Source organism: Neocloeon triangulifer, unplaced genomic scaffold, assembly GCF_031216515.1.
Source record: "Neocloeon triangulifer isolate White Clay Creek 2 clone unplaced genomic scaffold, ASM3121651v1 ptg000008l, whole genome shotgun sequence".
NCBI classification, from domain to species: domain Eukaryota; kingdom Metazoa; phylum Arthropoda; class Insecta; order Ephemeroptera; family Baetidae; genus Neocloeon; species Neocloeon triangulifer.
The window spans coordinates 4,374,520-4,398,601 of record NW_026775550.1 but is presented as its reverse complement, the minus strand read 5'-3'; the positions used below and the strand labels follow the sequence as shown (position 1 = coordinate 4,398,601).

At 35.7% G+C, this 24,082-nt stretch overlaps 3 protein-coding genes across 10 annotated transcripts in view; all 3 read right to left on the bottom strand.

Moving 5' to 3' along the window:
* Positions 1–7,765: 7,765 nt before the first annotated feature.
* On the bottom strand, positions 7,766–11,678 carry LOC132194728 (uncharacterized). 2 transcript variants are annotated; one of them, XM_059616191.1, is made up of 13 exons: positions 11,607–11,678; positions 11,392–11,546; positions 11,167–11,333; positions 10,896–11,104; positions 10,664–10,834; positions 10,133–10,526; positions 9,689–9,815; positions 9,434–9,634; positions 9,199–9,379; positions 9,034–9,146; positions 8,407–8,574; positions 8,137–8,352; positions 7,766–7,951 (listed from the first exon to the last, which is right to left on the bottom strand). In XM_059616191.1, the coding sequence occupies exons 2-13, from the start codon at positions 11,475–11,477 to the stop codon at positions 7,789–7,791; spliced, it is 2,196 nt and encodes a 731-aa protein (XP_059472174.1). In that variant the 5' UTR covers positions 11,478–11,546; positions 11,607–11,678; the 3' UTR covers positions 7,766–7,788. The 2 variants fall into 2 exon arrangements, with proteins under 2 accessions (XP_059472174.1, XP_059472173.1); XM_059616190.1 differs by having other exon boundaries at positions 11,392–11,676.
* Positions 11,679–12,402: 724 nt separating this feature from the next.
* LOC132194729 (putative inorganic phosphate cotransporter) lies at positions 12,403–19,224 on the bottom strand. 2 transcript variants are annotated; one of them, XM_059616192.1, is made up of 10 exons: positions 19,109–19,224; positions 15,904–16,023; positions 15,037–15,218; positions 14,745–14,978; positions 14,595–14,682; positions 13,924–14,141; positions 13,714–13,863; positions 13,155–13,287; positions 12,863–13,101; positions 12,403–12,713 (listed from the first exon to the last, which is right to left on the bottom strand). In XM_059616192.1, the coding sequence occupies exons 2-10, from the start codon at positions 15,941–15,943 to the stop codon at positions 12,504–12,506; spliced, it is 1,494 nt and encodes a 497-aa protein (XP_059472175.1). In that variant the 5' UTR covers positions 15,944–16,023; positions 19,109–19,224; the 3' UTR covers positions 12,403–12,503. The 2 variants fall into 2 exon arrangements, with proteins under 2 accessions (XP_059472175.1, XP_059472176.1); XM_059616193.1 differs by lacking the exon at positions 19,109–19,224 and having other exon boundaries at positions 15,904–16,042.
* Positions 19,225–20,036: 812 nt separating this feature from the next.
* LOC132194669 (voltage-dependent T-type calcium channel subunit alpha-1H) overlaps positions 20,037–24,082 on the bottom strand; it is a 136,720-nt gene continuing 132,674 nt past the window's right edge. For all 6 annotated transcript variants that reach the window (XM_059616099.1, XM_059616095.1, XM_059616098.1 and 3 more), the window contains one exon: positions 20,037–23,772. In XM_059616099.1, the coding sequence (XP_059472082.1) occupies positions 23,342–23,772 (431 nt within the window). In that variant the 3' untranslated portion in view covers positions 20,037–23,341. The remainder of the gene's footprint in view (positions 23,773–24,082) is intronic.

Genomic DNA, 24,082 nt, shown 5'->3' with positions numbered 1-24,082 from the left:
ACAAAATTTTCAGCCTCTGTTCATTTGACAGAGAAATGAATTCAAAGAAAAGCGCATTTGAATATGCATTTGAATATTTGATTATGATATTTAGCCAAAAATTAATTAATTTTATTACAGCATTTTGTAAAATCTGATTTTGAATAACCTTTTGTCTTGTCTAAATATATCAATATATAATTTTTTTTAAATATAATCCTTTTTCCTATACAGAATTGATTCAAATTTCAACAAATTGTCTTTTACTAGCTCAATTTTATGGTTTAAAATTTGCCTAATTTGGCTTTTTCAATAAAAATCTCAAGTGTACTTGCTGAAGTAAAAATTCAATCCGTTTATTTTCTAACAGCTCAAAAAGTTAGAGCGGATTTAGAATTGGAGGAAAAGTCTAAAATTTATCTCTCGGCTGGTGCGGAAGGTCTGCGGGGATGTTGAAATTGTTGAAACGGAAACTCGCGAGCCGAAAGATTAGCACTTCACAAAACTAGCTCGTCTTTTCTCGTGAGACCAAATAACAACACTAAACAAAACCAGAGACCAATCTGCACTGTTGGAAGAAAGAACAACACGGCGGCTTAAGAGAGAAGTTCTTTCTTAATTAACAGAGCGCCGAGCACCTGCTGTTGCGCGCGAGAAAGAAAAGACTGAAAAAAGTGATTTGCATGCGTCGACCGAGCATAATTTCCGACCGCGTTTTTCCAAACAAGTCCCTCGGGCGAGGGCTCTGGAGAGAACATTAACGAGAGAAAAAAAATCTAAAATATATTCCTAGAATAATCTACTCTTCCTCTCTCCGAAAGAAGGAAAATAATTGTTTGTTTATTTTGCGGTCGGGAAAATGTAAATTACTCTCGGGCTCATTAAAGAGCAGCGTGTGCTGATGCGAGAGCAGAGTATATAAAAAAGCTCTCGGACGAAAAAGCGATCACGCCAATAACAGCCATGGGCAGGCACACATTAGCATTCGCGCGGCCCGTAACACTTTTCAATCGAAGAGAGAAAGAAAGAGATGCTGGGGCCCCCGTAGCAGAAAAAAATATACCGTACCGTAATATCTTTTATGGGAGGTTACACGAATAATTATAAGCGCGCGGCTTTTAAAGCTGGCCAGGCGTAACTAACAAGTAACATTATTAAAAAGTTAAATTACGCCGCGCCACGCTGTCATTCATGGGCCGGCACAATACGGACAATCTTTCGTGCCCGTCAATCATAAGCAAGCGTAACTAAGGGATTTAGATAGGGCCGCAGTGTGCTGAGAATGAGCCGAGAGAAGGACAATATATATTTATAAATATATATTTCTCTCGATTTCCTCTCTGGGCTGGACCGTATCTGGTTTCGGACCGACTCTCGCATTCCTCGCTCCGCGCAGATGTTACCCGATTCCAACTGCGCGCGGCGTCTCGTGGCGTAATTATATCTTGAGGGAGGATGTCTCTGGGAGTAATTTCGCCGCCGCCGCCGATTCGAGGAAGGCACTCGGGGGCTAATTGCGTTATTTTTGACAACAGGTGCATTTGAAAGGCCAATATCCGCAGGACAACAGTTGTAAAACGTGAATTGAGCGAGAATTATTAAAATTCTTTTATAATATACATTTGCGTCTCGTCCGGCCACATTATTTTTGAGTATCTCTGATGAGAGAGAGAGAGAGGAACTCGCACCAATTAGGCGTAATTGTTTTACCACGCTGCTGCTGTTTCTACAGCTCAGAAGTCGCCGAATGAAATTGGTCCAATTTTGAAATTATCATGGAAATTATAATGCACCTCCTGCTGATTTGTGACTTGGTTTTATAATATTATTAGAGGCTGTCTTTAATTCGTTAAAAAATAATCATCGGGAAATTAAGTGAATTAAATTTTTATATTAAAACTTAATAATAAAGATTAAAACATAATTTTAAGGAGAGATTTCTGATCAAGTCAAATTTGTTTTTCTTATTGTTCTGTACTCTGCTTCTGTGCATCACTTTGCATAGTATTTTGATGCCCCCCTCCCCTTTCTAATGAAAATAGTTTTTTAAATATTTTTTTCTTAATATACATTAATGCATTACAGATTATTGAATTCAGAACATAATTGTTGAACTAAAAGACAAATGTTTTCATTCCTTATTTAAACAATCAATCAGTTGAATTTATTAATTTATTATACATATATAAAAAAAAATTATAAATAAATATATACAAATAAAAAAAAGTTAGTATTTTAAAAAGAAGTAAAAATGTAAAAAAATATTTTTTAAATGTTAATGTTAATAATTTTAAATTTAGTTACTTGTTGCTTGTAATTATATTTTTATGAAAGACACATTTTTCAAATATAATAATCATAAAATTATGCTTTTTGGAGATTTTGAGCATTACAATACACATATTATTACATTTTAAAATATCTTCAGCTTATAGCCTGATTTATAATATAAAAAATATATTTATAATTATACTTCTTACAATGCATTAAATAATTAATTTTTATGTTTTGTTTTTAAGATTCTGTAAGTGAACAAATGCCTTGACATTAATTTATAAAAAAATTGGTGCACATAAAGTTATCACCAAAAAGCCTGTTTTCAAAGTGCTCAATTTAATTATACACAAAAGAGCACAAAAATTAAAAGCGTATACATAGGGAGATGAGCGCTCATTATTTAATGAACAGTGAGCAAAGCCGACTGGTGTTTACCCTTTTCAGCGTAATTAGCGGCTATTACATTATAATTAGCATTATTTAGCACGTAAATTTTCCCACAGCACCGAGTGCTTTTGAGTGAGCACCGCGTGTTTGTTATTTTTCGACTTCAATAATAAAACGTCGGTGTGTGTGTGGAATTTAATGCGAGCAGCACAATGCGCCATGCGGTATAATTAACAACAAAGGGGAGAAGAGTAGCGTTTAAAATTATACATAAAAATTTATATTGCATAACAAATCATCTCATCAAATTAAAATTAAAAATTCGCATATATATACGGCGGTCGGCGCGAAATCGCACTTTGATAAATTAGGCGGCGAGCAAAGCTTTGACGCAAACAAATTGATATGAATTCAAAGAGAGCCACATTTTAATTCATTAAAGCGCGCTAATGGAGCCTTTTAGTATTCGCAAAAAAAAAGCAGGGCATTATGATAATAAAAGCGAATAATCTGCTTTGCCTCTCAAAAGCTGCGGCGGGCAAATCCGGCTGGCGCGGTTTTTCTCTCTCAGCATCGCATATGAATCATCACCAAATAAATTATTCGGAGCAACAAAAGTGTTCGGTGGAAAGTTGCCGCATATCATTACTTATAAAAGAGCAAGCATTGCTAATTAGTTTTGGCCAATCGATCATGATATGAGGAAAAGTAACGCATGCAGCATACAAAAGCTGCCCGCAGAGAGCTCTTTTGAAAAAATAAAATTCACGGCGCGAGGTCGGCGAATGGATGATTTTGGTTCGTTCAAGGGCGGCTGATTGTTGAATGCTAATATTCACTGGGTGGTGTCATGATTTGAACATATTACGCCTGACCCCAGAGGTTAAACGGCACTTCTTGCAGCGCACAGACGAACGAACGAACCAGTCCCTTTTGCTCTCGGCTGCGCGAGTCGCCCGACCGGCCCGACCAGCCGCGTAGGTTGAGAATGAGAGAGAGAAAAAAAATCATCATGTGTTCGATTCCAAGCAAGGTATAATGTAGGGGACACCACCATCTGCAGACAACCGGCCGGCAGATCCATCATTTTTTATATATTATGCTTTTATCGCATTATTCCTGCCTAGCTTCTTTTCGTACACCAAAAATGCTTTTTAAGGAGCTGTCCGTCAAAAAGAGTGTGTGTGTGTGACTCCGCTGCTTTTATATAATGGAGTTGCCTGCTGCATTATTTTATATTAATCCCCGCTGCAGACACGAAGCACATTTTCTCCCGTCTACTTTAAAACCGTGTAAAATCGTGGGATTTTTTTGTATTGAAGAAGTTTTCTCGCACGAGATAACCATACTCCAATCGAGTTTGTATCAAAATTCTTCACCAGTCATCTCAATTTCAAATTTAATGTGGGAGATTGTCGCGTTTATTAAGGAAATAATCTCTGAAAAGCTAATTTTTTACAATAAAAAAAGTACATGAATGCGTTTTAATAAAAATGAAACTTGTATTTCTATGTAGACTCAAACAGGATAAAAATTCAAAAGTTTTGAACAAAAATATAATTTATATCGAAAACATTAATAATTATCCCAAATGAAAAAGGTTGTCTCCCAAAAGATGAAGTGAAGACCTTCAAATTTTAGTTCATAAAGCCCTAAGTATAAATAAAACGCTTTTTTACTCAATCAAATTCTATTTTGGGAAAGAAATTAAGGATATTTATGTTTCTGTGAAGTGAAATATTTTTAAAATTGCCAAAGTAAAATAATCCGGTGAGAAAAACAACCCACGCCGACGAAAAATAATTTCTCTATAAATTTCCTCTCGCTCTAGTTCTCGTCAAAATCCACTCACCTCGTTTACGTCAGCAACGCATTCATCTTTCATGTTATACGCCAGTTTGTCAATGCCCGCCGCCGCCAACCTTTTCGAAAAAGGAAACTCTTTCTCCGTAAACAAGCAGATCATCTATAAAAAAAAAAATGCGAAGCGCTACTCTCGTCGCACCATTTTTCATTCTCGTCGGTTTTCAATTTGACCGGCAGATTTCACTTTTCAGTCCGATATGTTAAATAAATTAACAAACTTCTTTACCTGGAAAATGCGTGCACAACGAGAGACGGAACGATTTTTCATTTTGACAGCGCCGAGCAAGATGAATAATACGTATTTTCTCTTCTTTCTCACACTCGGCGGGCGGAGCAGCAGTTTGTTTTCGTGTACGAAATTAGTCGGAGCTATGGAGAATCGATTGGCCCAATTCATTAATGGATCGGGATTAAAGGTCACGAAACGCACAGGCGTAGTCTCGACCGAAAGAGAGAAAGAAAAAATAAAATTCCCTGCCGGCGGCCCTGCTGTGTGGACTGAATGTATAAAATCGGGAGGATTAGCCTCGGCACACACGACGGAGGTGCAGCGGATTATGCAACACGCACGTCTCTGTAAAATTCTAAAACTGTGGACGCAAAAGTCAAACAAAGAGAAGCGTAGGATAGGCAACGTGCTTGGCACCGACGGCTGCCGGGTTGCCTACCCACCAACAGCCCCTCCGCCACCACTTCACTCCGACCGACGCATTCAAGAGAGAGATGGGCTCATCAACGCTCTAATGATGCTTCTTGTTTCGCGAGCATGTCGTTCTACTTGACAGAGAGCCGTGTTAAAGGAGTAATTTGGGCGCATTATTTTCGCTTAATTTTAATGTAGTTGGAAGCAAAAATAACTTAAATTGTTTACTTAGCCAAAAAAAGAAAGGGTGGTTTTTTATCAACTTTTAATGCTCTTTACGAATAGTAAAGATAGATATAGAATGTAGAAAAACATAACACTTTAAATGAATTAAATATTCACGGTTCAATTGGAATTAGTATTTGTTCTCTCATATTTATATAAAAAAATATTTTATTAAATATATTTTAAACTTGTACAAAATATCAATTAAATTCATTTTTAATAATTTAGAAAAATAAGAAAATTAACGTTGAATAAAAATGGTCCAAAAAATAATAATATTCTTGAAGTAAAATATAATTTTAAAATTAGAAAAAAAGAGTTAAAAATAATAATTAAAAAATTAAGTCAAAATATATTGAAGTTTTGTTTTATTTATAGTAAATTTATTTATGGAAATTGGTTACAAAAAATTAGCTGCTTTTTGGAGTAAAAAAATTAGTTGCGAAAAGTTTTGAAAAGTTCAAATATGAATAATTTTACCATTTTATATTTTACTGAAATTCATTTAAAAAGTTTTTTTAATATTGGGAATTTTCGTATTCTTGCATATTAAAACAAATAATTTAAATAAAAACACCCAATTGTTTTCTTTCAAAATTTGTTGAAGCCACAGATTTCTTCAAAACACTTCATTGCCATATAATTAAAAACTCCATCATTTAAAAGAGTAAATACATCAGAGACGTTTTGTAATATTTTGCTAAGGAGCACGCGAATCGTTTATGGCATTTTAATAACATATTTTTCCATATCAAACATTGGTGCGACAGCAGACCGTATCGGAAAATCTCGCAGTATAGTTTAGGAAAACTAATTTCGCTTTCTATATAATATAAAAAAAAAAACGCCGCGTCAAACAAAAACACCTTGTGTGTGACACGGCGTGCGAGTGGCGTTTTTTCCCCCTGCAAGACGGCGTGTGTATTTTTATTTATTTTGTGCGAGCGAGAAAACAACTCTGGCGGTGACCAACCGGCTGACCGGCATTCCAAATGGGGAAACAATCACGCAACTAGTAATGGGCCGTGTTCCTGTCTCATTTTATTCGCTGATAAGCTCGCCAGCAGCCGAGCCGAGTGGTTCTGCAGAGGCCGCGCGGTAATCTGATATTGGTGCCGCAAAGGTGCAACCGCAGCCGAGTTGTCAACCCAAATCCCCTTTCCAAACGTCAACTCCTGCTTTTTTTTCGCATTAAATGCGCGCTCTCTTTCTCTCTGTACGTGAAAATATAAATTTATGGCAAGATGTAAAGCGGCAGCGCACGCAAAAGAGTCTTTGTGTTTTGTGTGCATGGAAATTATCCGCAGCGAGCCTTTGATATTTATCTCTCGCAAGATGCTGCTGCGTGGGTTTGCTGTCGTCGTCGGCAAAATTAATTCAGTTCTTTTTAATAATATGCAGCATAGAACTGTCTGTTCCGCCGCAGCTCTTTGTACTCGGCCGTCATTATTTGTTGCCGAAAGGCGGTTTAATTAAAGTAGATTAAACCTCATATCACATTTTTTTTTAATCCTTTAAATTTTAATGGAAATAAAATATATACAATAAAACCTGCTCAATTTGTATCAGATATGATGAAAAAGACTCGTTTTTTAATTTTTAACACACTCTCAGCCAAACAGAAAAATTTCAGTCGTTCCGACGCTATTTAAAAATCAAATAATATTTTGAAGCAAAAAAAAATTTGAAAATTTAGAATCCTGGTGCAAAATGACATGACGCATCTTTTGGCTATCTAGGATTTTTCAGGCTGCCTATTTTAAAGGGGCATACAATGTTATATTTTGACCTTTGGCCAGGGTTGATGACCTTTGACCATTAAGAAAGGATAACTTGGTTCATTAGCTCAAACTGAGAAAATTAAAAAAAAAATCTTCATCCAAATTATTTTGGCAGTTTAGTAAACCCTTACGTATCTCCAGTAACTCTTTTAGATTTTGAAAAATATGAAAAAATTTGTAGAAAACGAAACAGTCATGAACTGTCATGATTCATGAAGTTGTCTACAGATATAATTAAAATTGGCTCAAAAAACGAGAAAAAATACTAACACGTTTTTTAAACTTTTTTCACAAATTTAAGCGGAGACCCTCAATTTTCTGGAGCCAAATCTGTAGCAGGGTTATCAATAAACATGTTGGCGGGGGTCAAACACCCTTTGCCAAAGGAAGTTTTGTTGACTTAACATGCAATCAATTGTTTTTAGTAAAAATTTTAAGCAAGCCATTTAATTTCAAATGCATTTCTCTAAAGAAAAAAATTATAAGGCGACCCCCCATTTTCTTGTTATTAAAATGATTCCAAACTCATTTGAGATTGCATGGGGAGAAAAGAACCGATATTAAAAAAAAAAAATCAGGTCCAGTTAGAAAAACATATTTTTTTCAGTTTCATATATATATAATTACATTTTACTTATCTACAACATTTTGTGTTGGTTTCACCACCGGTTTCGCCACTTTCAAGCCCAAGCTGTTGAGAAGGGCATTCGGCGACGGATCACGGCCTCGGAACCTTCTAAAGGCAACTGCAGGCTGAACGGCACCACCAGGTTCAAGAATGCTTTGTCTAAACCTAAAATACCAAAGTTGAAAATTAAAATAAATTCTTTGAAATAAAACTAAACAATTCAAATAATTAAAAACCCAATGTGAAACTTTCAAACAGAGAGGAATTTTCTACTTATCAAATTAGTCTCCTCCATTTATAATTTAATTATTTTGGCAATTTTTTTATTGATGAAGAATAAGATTTTATACCTTTTTCCAACTTCTTCAACATCTTCTGAGGAATCTTTGAAAGCCGTGTAGGCATCAGCGGCGACCATTCGGCCCCACACCCCTGAGTAATAAGCCGCTGCCCAGTCTCCAGAGAAAATGGGAGTGAATGAGCAAGGATGGGCGTCTCGTTTGTCCAGTTGGAACGGCATGTACTGGGGGTAGATTCTTTTGACAATGTCCAGCCAAAAGTCCTCTCTGCGGAAGTGAAAATGAATTATTGCAACTAAAAGTTGAGGAAATCTTTCTTACGAAGAATGCAAATCCATGTCCAGTGTGGAGAGATAAAGTTCCCTGCATAGCTCGTGACCAGCCAAAATGCGGTTTGATTTTGACAGAGACAGGATTGTGTCCTCAGAAAGTTGCTCTCCAGTTACGTGGTGGTGACTGAGTGATTGCAAGAAATTCGGGTCTGTCAACCTGGAATAAAAAGGTCAAAATTAAATTTAAATTTATATCTTTATTGAAGATAAAATTGCCTAAGAAGAGTAATAAAATTAAATTGCATGGTAACACTCAAGGTTAGTTTCATGAAAAATTGAAAAAATTTAAATATTGATAAATGGTATAAAAATTCTGAACATAATAAATAGCAAACAAAATACAAAGAATCTATTTGATTTTGTGGTGAATTTCACGATCAATGGTTGATTCATGGTGATTTGAATTTAAAATTGACTTTTCCTTGCGAGTTGATTGCTAAAGAAAACAAGTATAAAGCAGGACATTGTTTTTCTGAAACAACAAACAACTCACAAAAACCATTGAGGAAAAGCTGATTTTAAATTCAAATCACCATGAATCTTATAAGTATCAAAATTTATTTCACGTAAACTTCTTTCCAAAAATTAAATAATTATCAATTTTTTTTTAGCTTACCACAGGGCCATGAGCTCACTGCTAATGTTGACAGCGTCCCACTCCAAATTTGTCAGTCCAGCAACCTCGGAACAATTCGCCGAAGCCAGTACGTGTTGCAACATGTGGCCGAACTGAATCAAATTAATTATTTTATTATATGATGTATTGTTAACTAATGTTTACTTTGGAAAAGAGTTCTTTGATTTCTGGGTAGGTGAGACAAGTTGGAGTATCGGATTCTATGTTGGGGGGCTGGAAGTTGAAAACTAGGGCTGCCAAGGGAAGACCTCCATCGGCCACGGCCAAGTTCCGACTCCGAACATTCAGCATCCAACCAATCGACGATTTGGCTTTAGTTTCCGGCCTATTTTTAAAACTTTTTAATAAAAATAATTTGGTAAATTTTTAAAACTATTACCTAAGATATGGATCAAAATAAAATCCTCCACAGAGTCTGCCGTCGGCGTTTCTGACTTGGTAGAATTCCGTGGTCGTGTCCCAAGTGCTTGCGTGCGAGTCTTTCACAATTTCGAGTTGGAAAAGCTTTTCCGCCAGTCTGAACATGCAACTCAAAACATGATCCAGTGGGAAGTACAGCTGCATCTCCTCTTCAGTCATTCTAAAACAATAAAATTATAAGTCTGCCAAATAAAAGTTTAGATTTTCTACTTACTTGAAAATCGATCTCTGCTGTTTTCGTTTCCAGTAGGAAATGTCCCATGGCATTAGATCTCCTTCAAAACCTCTCTCTTGTGCAAAATGGAGCAGATTCACAAGCTCAGCTTCTTGCGCAGGTTTAGCTGAAAATTCAAAGTGTTTAAAATGTATTGATCTAAAAAATTAATTCCTAATATTTAAAATCTCTTCTTATTTGAGTTTAAGTTAAAAGTAATTGAAAAGAAGGGAATTAAAATGTTAATTTTAACTCTAAATCAAATTTAATGAAATTAAACTCCAATGGATCCCAATTTTGGTAAAGTGTTTGTAAATAAATAAAATCTCTAAAATTTAAAACCAGTGACCATATTAGCAATATTAATTTCACCATTTTTTAAAAAGTCGATATTTCTTTTTGCTGATTTAAATTCCTCAAAATATAGAAAGAATATTTTCACACCTTTGAGTAGAAGTGTTGCAATCATTGCTCTGACCGTGTCCAACTTTCCAGCCATTTTAGTCTCCATGGACATGGCAGCGAACGAATCAAAGCCAAGAAGTTTGGACTGGTCCTTGCGCAGAGACCGCAGCTGCTCGATGTGGACACTGTTGTTGAGCTCTCGGTCTCCCTCATTGGAACACCGACGGACACTCGCCTGCCACACATTCCACCGCAGTTCGCGCATCGGGCAGTACTGCATGAAAGGGTTGGCCACCGCGTTTTTCAGGGTGATTGTCCAAGGGCCTTGGCCTGGCTTGGACGGGTCTTGTGCAGTGGCGGCCAACAGGCTTCGGGGGAAATCTCGAGTCATGCTCGAATCCCCAATTATTTGACGGAACGCCTCAGTTGCCGCCTAAAACAAAGGAATTTGAAGACAATTTTGCAAAAATTCTATATGAATAAAAAATAATTAGGATTTCATCGGTGAATTTCGATTACAAAATCTAGAATAAACTATAATTTTTAATTGAATTATTCTGCAAAACCTACTCGTGTTTTGCTGAAAAAACTGCCCCTTTCTTGTCCAATTTGTCTGATAATGTTGCTGTAGTACTGAAATTCTTTCGGAGCCAGGTCGAGTCCGTTCAATCGCCCTTCCAGGACAAACTTCTTCACAGTCCTTGTTTCCTCTTCGTTGAATTTCCCTGTCTCTTGAATTTTCTTCATGGGAAAACGATTAAAATATGATCAACTTGAGCAAAAACTTAATGTTTTAACTCACTTTAAAAGCTTCGTAAATTGGTTTGCTGTGCAACCTTTTGGATTTTGCATTTCTCGCTCGGTCGTGCACTTGCGAATAATTTTCAGCACTGACGAAGTTGCTGTTGACCAGGGCAAAGGTCTTCAGGACGCCCCACGCAGCGTCCAAGGGCAAGGACAACTCATCGAGTTTGTCCACCACATCCTCGTACTTGATTTCTTCACCGACGGCTGAAAATGGAAAATTATTACGTAATTTAAAACTTTAAGATTTTTAGGGTGAAAATTAATACATTTCAAGCCTTCCTCCAGTTTCCAAAAACCAGTTTCGTATTCTAAGACGATTTTTCCAAAAGATTCCACGCACTGGTCACCGACGACATTGTCGAAGGACGGAAAAGTTTCATCCGCCCTGGTCAAGACGTGTTTTTCCGGCAGCTCGGATTTCGTCTCCGGCAATCTGTGTGAAATTCGTATGTGAGAAAATTTAATTTGATTCGGTTACGGAAAATTCTTACAAGACATAGTAGCCGTAGTTTCTGCGCTGGTAAAAGCGTGCGGCGCTCTGAAAAAGGATTTTCCTTCGGAGAATGGACGCGGCCATCACTTTGATCGAAATTGGCGGAAACTTCCGGTCTTTCAACAACAACTCATCAGTTTTTTCAGTTAAGCACTGTAATTGGACACGAAATCATGCCTCGGCTCACGAATACAACGGTAAAAACAAGCACACATAAAATTTTAAAACCGGAATCGAGGATTGTTTTCGAAGAAGATGCTCATGTCCCTGCTTCACAGATGGTTTCCATTCGACTTGACACGCCCACATTTTTTGGCGCTTTTGCGCGGGACATTGACCACGTGCTCTGCTCTAACAATGTAATTCCCCTATTTAGTCGGCTACGCGAACAAATGGCCACTCGGAACCACTCGGAACAATGTTTTAACCGTTTTAACAATGAAAACCATTGTTACGAGTGAACATTTGTCCGCGAAGCCAATGATATTTAATTGATTCAATGTTCTATGAAAATTTCGAAAAATTTATATTCAATTTCATATCAAAATTCAAAATTAAAAAAATGGTTATAAAAAACATATTTATTATTTTTTTGTATCTTATGGCTGTTTTTTATTTGTCCAAATTGTTACATTCAATTGTTGACAATAATTTATTTAACTTATTGTCAATAATTGGATGTAAAAATGTGTTAATTAAATTTTGTGATGAAGTTTTATCATGTTTATGAACCGGTATGACATTTTTACAATTCATTTATTGGTTTAGATTGATCACGACGCCTATTTTCATTCCAAGAACCCGAGTAAACTGCAATCAGTCAATAATGAGCAACATTTCGATTTATATTCAGATTTTTCCTCCAAATGTTAACAATTAGGGCGAAACGTTGATTAATCTAATATTATTATCTTTACATTTTCGTTTAATCTCATTAAAATTAACTGATAAATATTAATTAAAAACTAAATATTTCTGTTGTTGATGAAATTTCGCAATAAGATTCCAAATTTACTCTTATAATTTATTTGGATGCGTCACATGATTTTTTTTAACATCAATTTAATGAAATTAATTTAATGAAAATAATGTTCTCCGGTTTCCAATCTTTTAATGCGATTCTTTGCGTTTCTCATTCTCGACCTTCTCAGCTTTTTCGTTATGTTGGACTTGGTCATCGGCGTCTTTGGGGTTGCGACCTCCCTCTCCCCAGTTCCAAGGCTGGACTTCACCTGAAGCCGTGAACACGTAGATGATGTTGGTAATGTTCATGACCCCAAACACGATCCAGAACACCGTCCTCCATTGCAGGGCAGTGTGCTGAAAATTAATAAAATATTATAAATTATTAAATAATTCACACAATCAGTTTTCATTTAAAATAAAATTAATTTTTTTAATGCATTCTAAAAATTATGATTTTTTTTCAACCACTTTTTTAGAAAATTGGATTAAATTGGAATTCTTACGTCATAAGTGAGAACGCCAACAAGATAAGGCGTGATGATTCCTGTCAAAGAACCGATGCCGTTGACGATCGCCATCAGGGTGCCCGCGTAGTTGGGACTCAGGTCGAGAGCGTTCACCTTCATGCCAGGGTAGAAGGTGCCCATGAGTCCGACGAAAATCGTGAAGATGACAATCACGGCCACTTCGTCGCAGCCAGCGTAGGAAGCGGCGATCAGACCAACCGCAGGGAAGAAGGACGCTGCATGATTTATTAAAAGTAGAAAATTCTATTATTTTGTCACATTTACGTACCGATGGACGTGAAGATTTTTCTGACGTTCGTAATGCTGACGTAGCCTCTCGTCATCAAAAAGTCGGCCAGCAGGCCAGAAGACATTGAAATTACGTACATTACTAGGTAGGGCAGCGAGGAATAGAGACCATTCTAAAAAGGGAGATTGATTATTAATAAATAAAAATTAAATTAATTAATTAATTTATTTAAATTACAGGGCAAATTAAAGTTAAACAAACTAATATTGCGATCACTTTTTGTGGTTTTTTATGCTTCTTATTGCCAAATTAAGTGTATAATATGAAAATTAAAATGTAAAATAATAATATAATTATTAAATCTAAAATTAAATCACTCTCAAAAGCGTTGAAAATCAAACTTTTTGAATACCATAATTCCCAATTTTGATTGTGCTACTTAAAATATGCATGTAAATGTACGCAATAAATAATATTTCACACAAATTATAAAATTGAACTAGATAATTCCAATTATTTGTAGAATTTGATAGATTGATAGGAGAAATTCTGCCGCAAGAAAATAAATAAAACTTCATATTATAATAAATTTACTCACTTTGCCAATGCTGAAGTGAAGAACGTCGCTCATGTACAAAGGCAGGTCAGTGACCAGCGTGTAAAAGCCCCAGTCGTGACCTATTTGGGCGGCAACGAGGCCCCACAAAGGCACGGAAGTTAAAATCGAGCGCCAAGGAATCGGCGGGAGCTATTTTAATATTAAATAAATTTACTTTTCAATTTTAAAGATTGTTATTAATTTTGTTACATCTCTGTTGACAGTGTCCCCAAGCTTTTCTGCAAGGAACTGTTTTTCCTTGGCCGTAATGTACGGGTGGTCTTCAGGGTAGCTGTAGCAGATCAGGGTGAAAATAATAAACCAGATGATGGCGCAAGTGCCAAAAAAGTAAAAGACGCTCTCCCAGCCCCAAGCTTCAATCAGGACGCCGCTGAGGGCTGTGCCAATTACGGTGCCGATTTGCGTTCCTAATTTAATTAAGAAAACAATTAATTTTTATTCAATCTATTTCTCTGCAATACAAAAAAAGTTTTAATTTAATTTCAATTTATTTTCTCGTAATTCATACAAATATCATAAATAAAAATAGGTTAAATTTTTAATTTTTGAAAATAATTGATATCAAAAGTAAGACAAACATCCAATAAATAAATTGAAAAATAATTATTGCGACTATTTTCAATAAAAAAGAAATTATTAGTTATTTAAATGAATAATATAATTTATAATAATAAGATAAAATATTTTTTTTATATTTATACAAAAATAATAAAAACTTAAAGAGTAGTTAAATAATTAGAGTAATGACTTATAAAAATAATTAATAATGGAAAAGTCCATTTCTTACTTCTTACTGACGCTTTGTACTCGTTTTAAATTTTCAAATTATTTTTAAATAGTAATCTATTTTTTTTTCATACCAGCAAACACCATGGTGCCCCAAAAGCTTCTCTCCTGTACAGGAATCCACTGCGCTAAAAGGGTGTTCAGCGCCGGGAAAGTTGTTCCCTGCACCAAAATAATTTGTTAGCTTTGAACGTGTTTGTTTTCTTTTCATTGAATGGACTCGCCTCTCCTAATCCCATGAGCACCCTAACGGCGATAAACCACCCCGAGCCGCCGTACTTGGCCGCCGTCGGAGAGAGGAGGGTGAAAAAAGCGGTGCTGAGAATTCCGACGCTGAGCAGGTATTTTCCACCCCATTTTTCCGCCAAGATTCCGCCTGGCAAATGCGTAATAATGTAGCCCCAGAAGAATGAGCTTAGGATGATTCCCACCGTCTCCGAGTCCCAGTCAAACTCGCCCTGAAAAATTTAACAAAGATTAAAATTATTTAATTTGGAATAAAACAATAAATTTTACCTCTACAACTTCTTCGCCATTGTCGCCTGGGTAAGGACAAGAGTTGGGGTCAACGTTTGACGAACTGTTGCCCTTGCCGACCATTTGAACGATGGCCACCGAAAGACTGACCCTCATTGTGTACGCGTTCACAATGGCCAAAAGGCCCATAATTGCGAGGATGTACCTCTGCGGGATACATGCTGAAAATTATTATTTTATACTTTAAATGAACATCAAATATTTTAAATCAATTCCAGGTTGAACAGATTAAAAGATTAAAGACGAACAAATGAGATTTGGAGAGCAAACAAAGCAAAAGCTAGCTTAGCATAACGATTTAATCTATAATTTTGCGGCCTTGATTCATATGATTGATCGAATATTTTAATAAAAAATAACGCGCGGCTCACGTTTTGTGGTCAGGTGAATTTAAGTATTGAGTTGATATGTAAAAATTGCTTTGGACCCCCGCGTTATTTTGTTTTCAAGTGGTAATTTGTATCAGTTTAATCAGATATGACTGAACATCATAACATAATATAAATTAATAAGTGAGTGACAAATGAAAATTACCTTAACAATATTTTATTAACTAAAATAAAAAGTTTCATTTATTGTAGTTGCCCATCTTTGCAATCTGCTATATTCATTATGAATATTTACACCTAAAATATTTTTTATTTTTATTAAATAAATTATTATTTTGTACATGGAATATTGCTTTTGGATAATTTTGAATAAATATGTTAATATGAATATTAAAATGAAAATAAATTTATTAAATTTATAAAAACAAATAAAACTAACAATAGCCAATAAATAAAATATTTAAAGAAGTTAAAATTTTGTTTCGGCTAATTAAATTTTTATTTATATTAAAATTACCTTTGCCAAGTTTTTCTCTCCAATTTGGTGACTCAACCATTGTTGGTGCTGCTGCGTCTCAGCGATGCCAGTGAAAGAGCAAGTTCCAGATTTGCATTTCATATTATAATACTCGTTTGCCTTTAAACGAAAGAAAAATCTGTGCCGATTAGATAACAGTGCGTGGGACGGGATTGGAAGGATTAAAATAGCGGCCTCTGCAGCTACAGGTATAGAGTAAAATAATTCTGATTAGATTAATTTTAAAGTTGACTTCGATTGAAGTGCTTTGATAAAAACAAGAACAATAAAGTAGTTGGAAAGATTCAAGAGTGCGATACAACTAGCACTAGATTTAATTCAAAGATTGTAGTTTTTTCCAGTTAAAAAGATTTGTTTTAAGTGTTTTGATAGATCTAGACGGATAAACGTTTTCATTAATTCTTGTCGCAAAAAATATACATTTGTGTATGAATAATTGTTGAGCGTCGTGAGTATTTTATCAGCGAGGGCAGAGGTTAGAGATATTGACCTGCTGAATATAGGGTGTCGGGGAATTCCTAAATACGAGTCTGCACTTTTCTTCATTAATATATTTTTTTGTGTTCTGCGTTATCGCGTAACAAAGTGCGGCATTAATTTGAATCGGGATTTTTGCTAGCCATTGACAAACTTTTCCTTGTCTGATAAAACACGTCATATTCAACTGAATTGCAAGGTTTACAAAATGTCGAGTCCAAATGAGTGAAATGAAAATATATATATATATATAAATTTGCAATAAAATTCACTATTTTTTTTTGTTTTTTAAATAAAAAGTGTATAATGGAATGCGGCAACAATTTTTAGTATTTGATAATAAGCAAAAATCCTGGAACTTATAAAAGATTCTTACTTGTAACCGCAATCATCTGAAGAAGAATTTTAAACGGCCGGATGTAAAACATACAACATACAATTTTTGCCCCCGGAAAAATTACTATGTATTCATTTTCCACGATTTTTTAAGAATAAAACAATCCTGATTACTGATAATAAAAGAGATCACAGATTTTTATTTTTTTATTTTAAGTTTGAATCAAAATTTAAGTTTAAATTTGATACAAATGCTGTGTTGATTTAAAGTTTATAAAATACAGTTTAATGTAATGAATTATAATTATGCATGTGAATATAACAAGATTTTTTAAATATCGTAGTATATTAATTGCTTCCCCTTCTACTCGCCACACCAGACAAGAGTATAAAAACGCTCTTAGACGCTCTAACTTCCACTCCAGATCTGACACTGCAGATCCGCAACTCTGAGAGTGGCCAAAACTTCTCGAGATCATCCTACTTCACGAACGTGTCCCCGCAGGTATGTGGATTTGCTTTTGAAATATTTTAGTTATTAATCGTTTTGAAAAATCAAACCTTTATTGAGCCTTAGCTAAAAAGAAGACACATATTTTCTGATAATATATGCATGGAATGTTAGGAGCTAGTTTTTTTTATTTTCAATTTTGATTTTTTGTTTTCAGCACTGAACTCTGTTGAAAACGAAATGGGTAAAGCGGCCTTTTTTGCTTTCTGCGTCCTGAGCTGCCTCGCGATAGTCAGCTGCGGTTGGACAAGACGTGTGATCGGACGAGATTGCTTGATTCGAAACGGCGAAAGGAGCAGAGAGTACTTGTACGTAACGTCAGGGTGGCACGGTTACAGTATCGGCATCTGGTACTTTGAAGATGAAATAGGTGACGAGGCCAAGTGGAAAATCGAGTCGTGGACCAATGATGCTGGCACCAAGTATTACGAGTTTCACAACAAAGATTATGATAGGTTTTTGCACGTAAATGAAGATGGTTCTGTGTGTGGCACAAAAGTATCCTATTTGTCTTCAAAAGAAAATCGGAACTTGTTTTCCATAGATTCACTAAAGACCGATGGTAGTCCAGTTACGATCAAAAGTTTCTATGACGACATTTTGTATGTCACGTCCGAAACTAACCATCGGACGTATGTCAAAGCGACGAGCGATTCTAGTAAAGGCTCCTATGGTATGTGGAGAATAACATGTTAATGCAATGTTGTCTATTAATGTGTAATAAATAACTTGTGCAGAACAATTAAATAAAATTTCTCTCATTTCTAACTGTCTTAGTGATTATTTTCAAAAAATTTCTGATTATTTCGTATTTACTTTCATATTTTTTCATTTAAACAACTTAACAATAAAAAATAATAATATTTACAATTACGATTTTGCCGGAGTTAATAAAAAGTGGGCACCGTGTTACGTTAGATGGAAGTCCTTCTGCTTCCTGATGTTGCTGAAGTCGTTGAGGAATGAGAATTTGTTATGATCGTAACGGCGAAATACTTGAAAACTTATGTCGAGCTTCCAGAAAGTAAAACTCAAAACACGGACGATGAGACATCGAGAATATTTTTTCCCATTTCAATATTTAAGTTGCTATTTTTTATCTTACACACTGCAGCCCAAATGTTCTAATGAAAGTTTTAACCGAGAGTCAAAATTAAACGCAGATTTGGCTATCTCAAAAATTTTTCCGAGTTCAAATTTTAAAATTTCAATTTTAAAGCTTTTTTTTAAGAGGAAAAAAATCAAGATGCAAATATGTTAAAATGGACATTATGAAAGAATAGCTCTTTGTCAACAAGTTTGTAATTTAGTGTTTTCTAAAAAGAGATGGTAGCTGAATTAACAAGCCCATATGTTACATCTTTAAGCCTCGACTTGATTTTAAATAAAAAATTATCAAACAATTGCTGAATTTTTACTAAAAAGATATTTCATGGCAGTACAAACATATAATAATAAATATGGTAATTAGAATTTTCTTACGGCAGGCCAAGGAATTTGCCTTTCTCTGCGAAGGCACCGAGCATGATTCGCTCTATTTGCGGCGCCCGTTATATTCAACTGAATTGCAAGTTCCAAAAATTTTTAGTCTAAATGAGAATAACAATTTGCAATAAAATTCATCAATATTCTTCTTTTTTAAATAAAATGTGTATATGAATGCGGCTAGATTTTAAGTATTTGATAATAAAAAAATTCTGGATTTTAGATTCTTACTTGCAACCGGAATCCAAGTGAATGATTAAAATTTTTTATCTTTCGTTTTTTATATAATAATTGCACGCTTTGGAACGGTTTGAATGTATTGAAGATAAAATACATTGCAACTAAAAAAAATACTATAGCACTTCAACTACTTACATTTTACTATAGCAATATCCGTTATTTGGTAAACGCTCAACCTATATTAGCTTGGACATCTTTAAATTGTGAGCGTCGCCTTCAGTTCGTACCTTCAACCTACTCCATATTCCGACTCGCATCCGTCAAACAGCAAGTCGAAGAAGTACTAATTATCATTTTCCCCGCCAATTAACACCTCCAGGCTAACAACTTGGGTGCAGAGAAAATAAGACACGACTGGTCCCAGTTACAAATACAAAAGGTGGGTCAGTGGGGGCCGTCGGGGGCCCGCGGCAGCCGTTCCGACCCTTTCCGAGCGCAAACACATGTAAAATCCCTTAAGCCGAGAATTCGCATAAAAATTCTCAAAAAACACCCATTTATGCATTTTACCACCGCCATCGCCAAATTCGGCCGCGGGTGATTAATTTCAGCCTGGGGGCTCCCGGGGGGCCGCCTTTGGCTCGCGGCGATCATTACGTCTCGTGTCCGAAGCAAAAGCGCGTGTTAATTCCCATAAGCCGAATATTTTGCCGAAAAATCGGCAATTCGGCCCCGGCGGTGCCGGACGATCCCTGGAAAAATCGGCCCAAAAATTAGCTTCATTTTGTTTTTTATAAATTGAAAATCCGTCCACTAGAACGGCCGCGGCGGCCTCCGGCGTTTGCTTTTTCCCCCCATAAGAATAACACAGGGCGCGAGTTAGCAAAACGACGGACGAAACTCGGAGGCACCGCGGTACAAGCTGATAGGATGAGCTATTATAGCAAATTCCGTTATTTTGTCAAAGCTCATCCTATCAGCTTGTACATCGTTAAATTGTGAGCGTCGCATTCAACCTAAACCAATATTCTGACTCACATCCATCAAATTATCATTTTCCCCATCCATTAACACCTCCAGGCTAATTTGGGTGCAGAGAAAATCAGACACGACTGGTCCCAGTTACAAATACAAAAGGTTTACTCTTTTTATTTAATCATTATACGGTAACAGAGAGTGTTTTTCCTCAAATATATTAATAGTCAACATTGATACATTAGAATCAATTCTTCTTTTTATTTAAGTTGTAAAATAATGAACTAGGCGTCAACAGAATTAATTCAACATGCCAGCCAGCTTGTTCGTCATACATGCGTTTTCTAATGAGGAATATAATTACATGCAATATATTAATTTTTCACCTCAATATACAAAGTCGGTTCTTTTTTTCATTCAAAAACGTACAGCTTTTGATGTACACTCTCGAATCTACAATAGACTGAAAAGGCAAATGGAAAGAGAGGATAGATTTTCTTTTCATGTAAAATGTTTTATAATATTATTTTTTTGTCACTTCCTTGCGCGAAAATTGTGGAACAAATTCCGCATCCATTGAATTATTCAATCGCTTTTGGTAAAATCACTTTCTTCCAGCTCCGAAAAGGAGAGAGAAATTCGGTGGCTTTTTTATGTTGCAATATAATTACATGTGTACATTAATCCGAGTCCTTTTGTTTGATAGGAAAATAGGGCGCACGTTGGAATTTTTGTCGTACAGCAGAAGTCGTCCTATTCAACTTACAGGCAGATGGAAAAAAACTCGAAAAATGGAGTTAAAATCTATGTGGTCTGTCGCTCGACGAAAGAAATAAGTTGGAATGAGTGAGTTAGTACAAAATTATCAAAATGATTAGGAATTTTTAAAAATACAGTAAAAAACCTAGACTTTTAAAAGAATTGTTAAAAAATTATTTAAAGAATATTCTATACCATGTTTCAAGCAATCTCAAACAAGAACTGAAAAAAAAACTGAATTATTTTTTTCAATTTTCAGATTCCCCTGGAGATTGGAATCAAATGGTTCGTGCCTGGAAAATGAAATTTTGTTTGATGAGAAACTTAATTTCTTTTTCTGCCAATTAATTTCGAACCATGGACCAAATTTGTTTACGCATTTTTTTAAATTTCAGAGTTCCGAAAATAAAACCACCGCACTCATTCCATCTTACGATTCGGCTTTTTCAGGGGATCGCGAATTTTATTATCTTACAAAAAACGCTTTTTTTTAAGACCCACCTCAATTCGCCTATTTATCGAGTTTTTTTTTCGCATGAGTGTGTTTTTGATACAAAAAGGCACAGTTTGGAGATTAATTTGAAAGGATCGCTACGTACCTATGAAGTATAAAGTGACTGACGGGCGCGAGGTCTAAAAAATATATTTTAATATTGCTCTTGAAAGAGAGGCGTCATGTGTGTCTTTGCTTACGCTAATCTCGGGAGAGTGAACAAAATCAAAAAGGGGTTGAGCTTTGTATAGAAAAGAGCCAAGTAAAGGGAAAGAAAAGAGCGTGATTTTTCCCAACAATGTAAGCCGTGAATTTTTTAACACTCCTCAACATATGGACGATCGAGAGAGACGATTTTTTAATATTTGGCTTTTCATTATTTCAATGAATTTATTAATGCATGTTACTTCTTTTTGTTGCCTAGAGATCTGCCGTACGTAGCACATTTACAAATTGTGTATTTTGTTTTTATTCTCAACAGTTACGTGGTTTGTCGGCGACTCATTTGTGAGAATTTGATTAAAATTCCTCGCCAAGGGACACAATTTGGACAGACACTTGCACTACACACGTACCTGTAGCCATAATAATTTGAAATCCTCAAAATTGAATGGTTTTACAAGACAATGGGCAGAGTTTTTCTTATTCTTTTTTCATTCTCTCTAAATTCCGTGACTTACATACTTTTCCAGAAGTTTCTGAATGTTTTAAAATACACAAAATTGACAACGGGTGTGTTATTAAGACCCGCCTCGAATTATCTTCTTTTGATGTTTTTTTTGTTCAAAATTTACTCCAGCCACAATCGCAAATCGCACCTCTTTATAACTTTTAAACCTTTTTCTCCTCTTGCAAATTACAATTGATCGACACCGACAAACTGACTCTACACAAAAAATGTACATATTTTGAGGAATATACATTATTAATTACACACAAACCCTATCACAGAATTTCATATTATAATTAATTAGTATGATTTCTTCTTTCTCTGTTAACAAAATGACGTCTCTGCATTTTTATCGCTTCAAAAATTGTATGAAACTCGCTCGCTCCCTATATTTGTATTTTACGTAACTTGCAATTTTTTTTATCCAACACACAACCAGCAGGGCAAGTAGTGTACTTGACAGCTCAGGGAGTTTGAAAAGAAGAAGTTTATTTTTGCACCATGGTGTACCGAAGGCATTTTTAGAATCAGTATCAAGATTTTAGGTCCAGATCAGAAAGACGTACGTAAGTGCGAGTTGCACATTTCGTTAATAATATATTTAATTATATGCAAATCTCTTACCCTCTCAACATGCAAAGGCGTAAATCAAGAAGCCGAACAAAATCCTTTTTCATCAGAGACTTGTGAATTTTAATCAGTATTTTTGAACTGTTAAGATTCAAAAATATTAATTTATTTGTTGAATTTTTCAAACATAGCGTTAGAACTTGAATAGATTTTTAGACTCGCTTTTAATTTTCTGTTCTAAACAGATCAAGCTGTTTTTGCAAATTATTCCATTTCAAAATTTGATATTGGAAGTGTCATCTCATAAGAACAGTGATTCCAAACTGAAAAATTGTTTATTATTTCGCGCAGTTGTAAAATGTGCAATTTTGTTTTCAAATTTAGTCTGTATAGCTCCAAAAGTATGAATTTAGGCCTCTAGAAACAGGTCCTGGTTGGTTTAAAAATATAAAATTTAAACAAAAATTTCAAATATAATACCTTATTATAAGGTTTTTGAGTTTATATTATTCATTTATATTCAATTTTGGAAGATTTTAAGGTTTCTTAACTCTGAAATCGCAACTTTTTTAAATACCTTGTAAATAAACTATTTTTACGAAAATTCACAAGCCTCCTATTTTCTTCAAACGTGAAATATTCCCAAGCAAACAACGTACACGCGCGTTTTTCGGTTTAAATTATGCATACAAGGCAGCACTTGATCGAAATCACACAAATTTATCGCGGATTTAAGCTCTCTCCCGTGTCGACATAGGTACCTAACAACCAGCAAAATCGAACAGAAAATTTTCCAAAAAAAAAAGTATTATTATAGCTTCAAAGATCCCCAAAAGCGTGTGTTGGCCGCCAACTGCCCTGATAAATCCCACTCTCACTTTCGTTTGCGTAAAACCAATGCTAGACTCTGCGTGTGTGTGTGTTTGAGTGACTTTAGGCCAAAAAGATACTAAGCAGGTCGCTAGAGTTCCGACGGCGACGTGATCGACTCGGAGCTGCTGACCGTCTCACTACAACTGTCACTGTACGAGATGGAAAAGGTGGGGCTGGTGGCGCCGATCGGCGGCGCCTGCTCGCTGCTCGGCGTCTGGTACGGGGGCGGCACCAGGGTCTTGCCGGGGGCCACGCACTCGGGTGAGAGGCCGCTCGACGTGTCCCGCGGCATCACCAGCGCGTGCAAACTGCCGCTGCTGCCCGGCCGACGCAGCTCCTTGCGCTCGCCGGGCCGCGCCAGGCCGCCGCCGCCGCCCCCGGAGGCGGCGTTGATGCTCGGCTCGCTGCCCGAGCGCCGGCACAGCACCGCCTTGGCACAGTTGTTGGCCGGGTAGGCTGGCGGGATGCGGCGCCGCAGCGGCGTCAGGTGCGTTGGACGCGACAACTGCTTCACCCCGTCTGAAAATTTTACAATATTTTAATTAACAATTAATTTAAAGAAAGAATGTTTTATTTGCCAACCCAAAATTTTTAATAAATTCCAAAATATATAGTTTAGTTTTTCATTTGTTCTATGCGCAGTTGTAATAATTACAAATGAAATATTATAAAAAACAATTTATAAATTTTATATGCTATTTTTTTAACCTTGTTTTATTTAATTTATTTAATATCATTAATTTTTTATATAAATTTTTAATTTAACAATTTTTAAATATTATTTTATTACATTCTTATATTTTTTGATACAAAACAATAATTGACAATT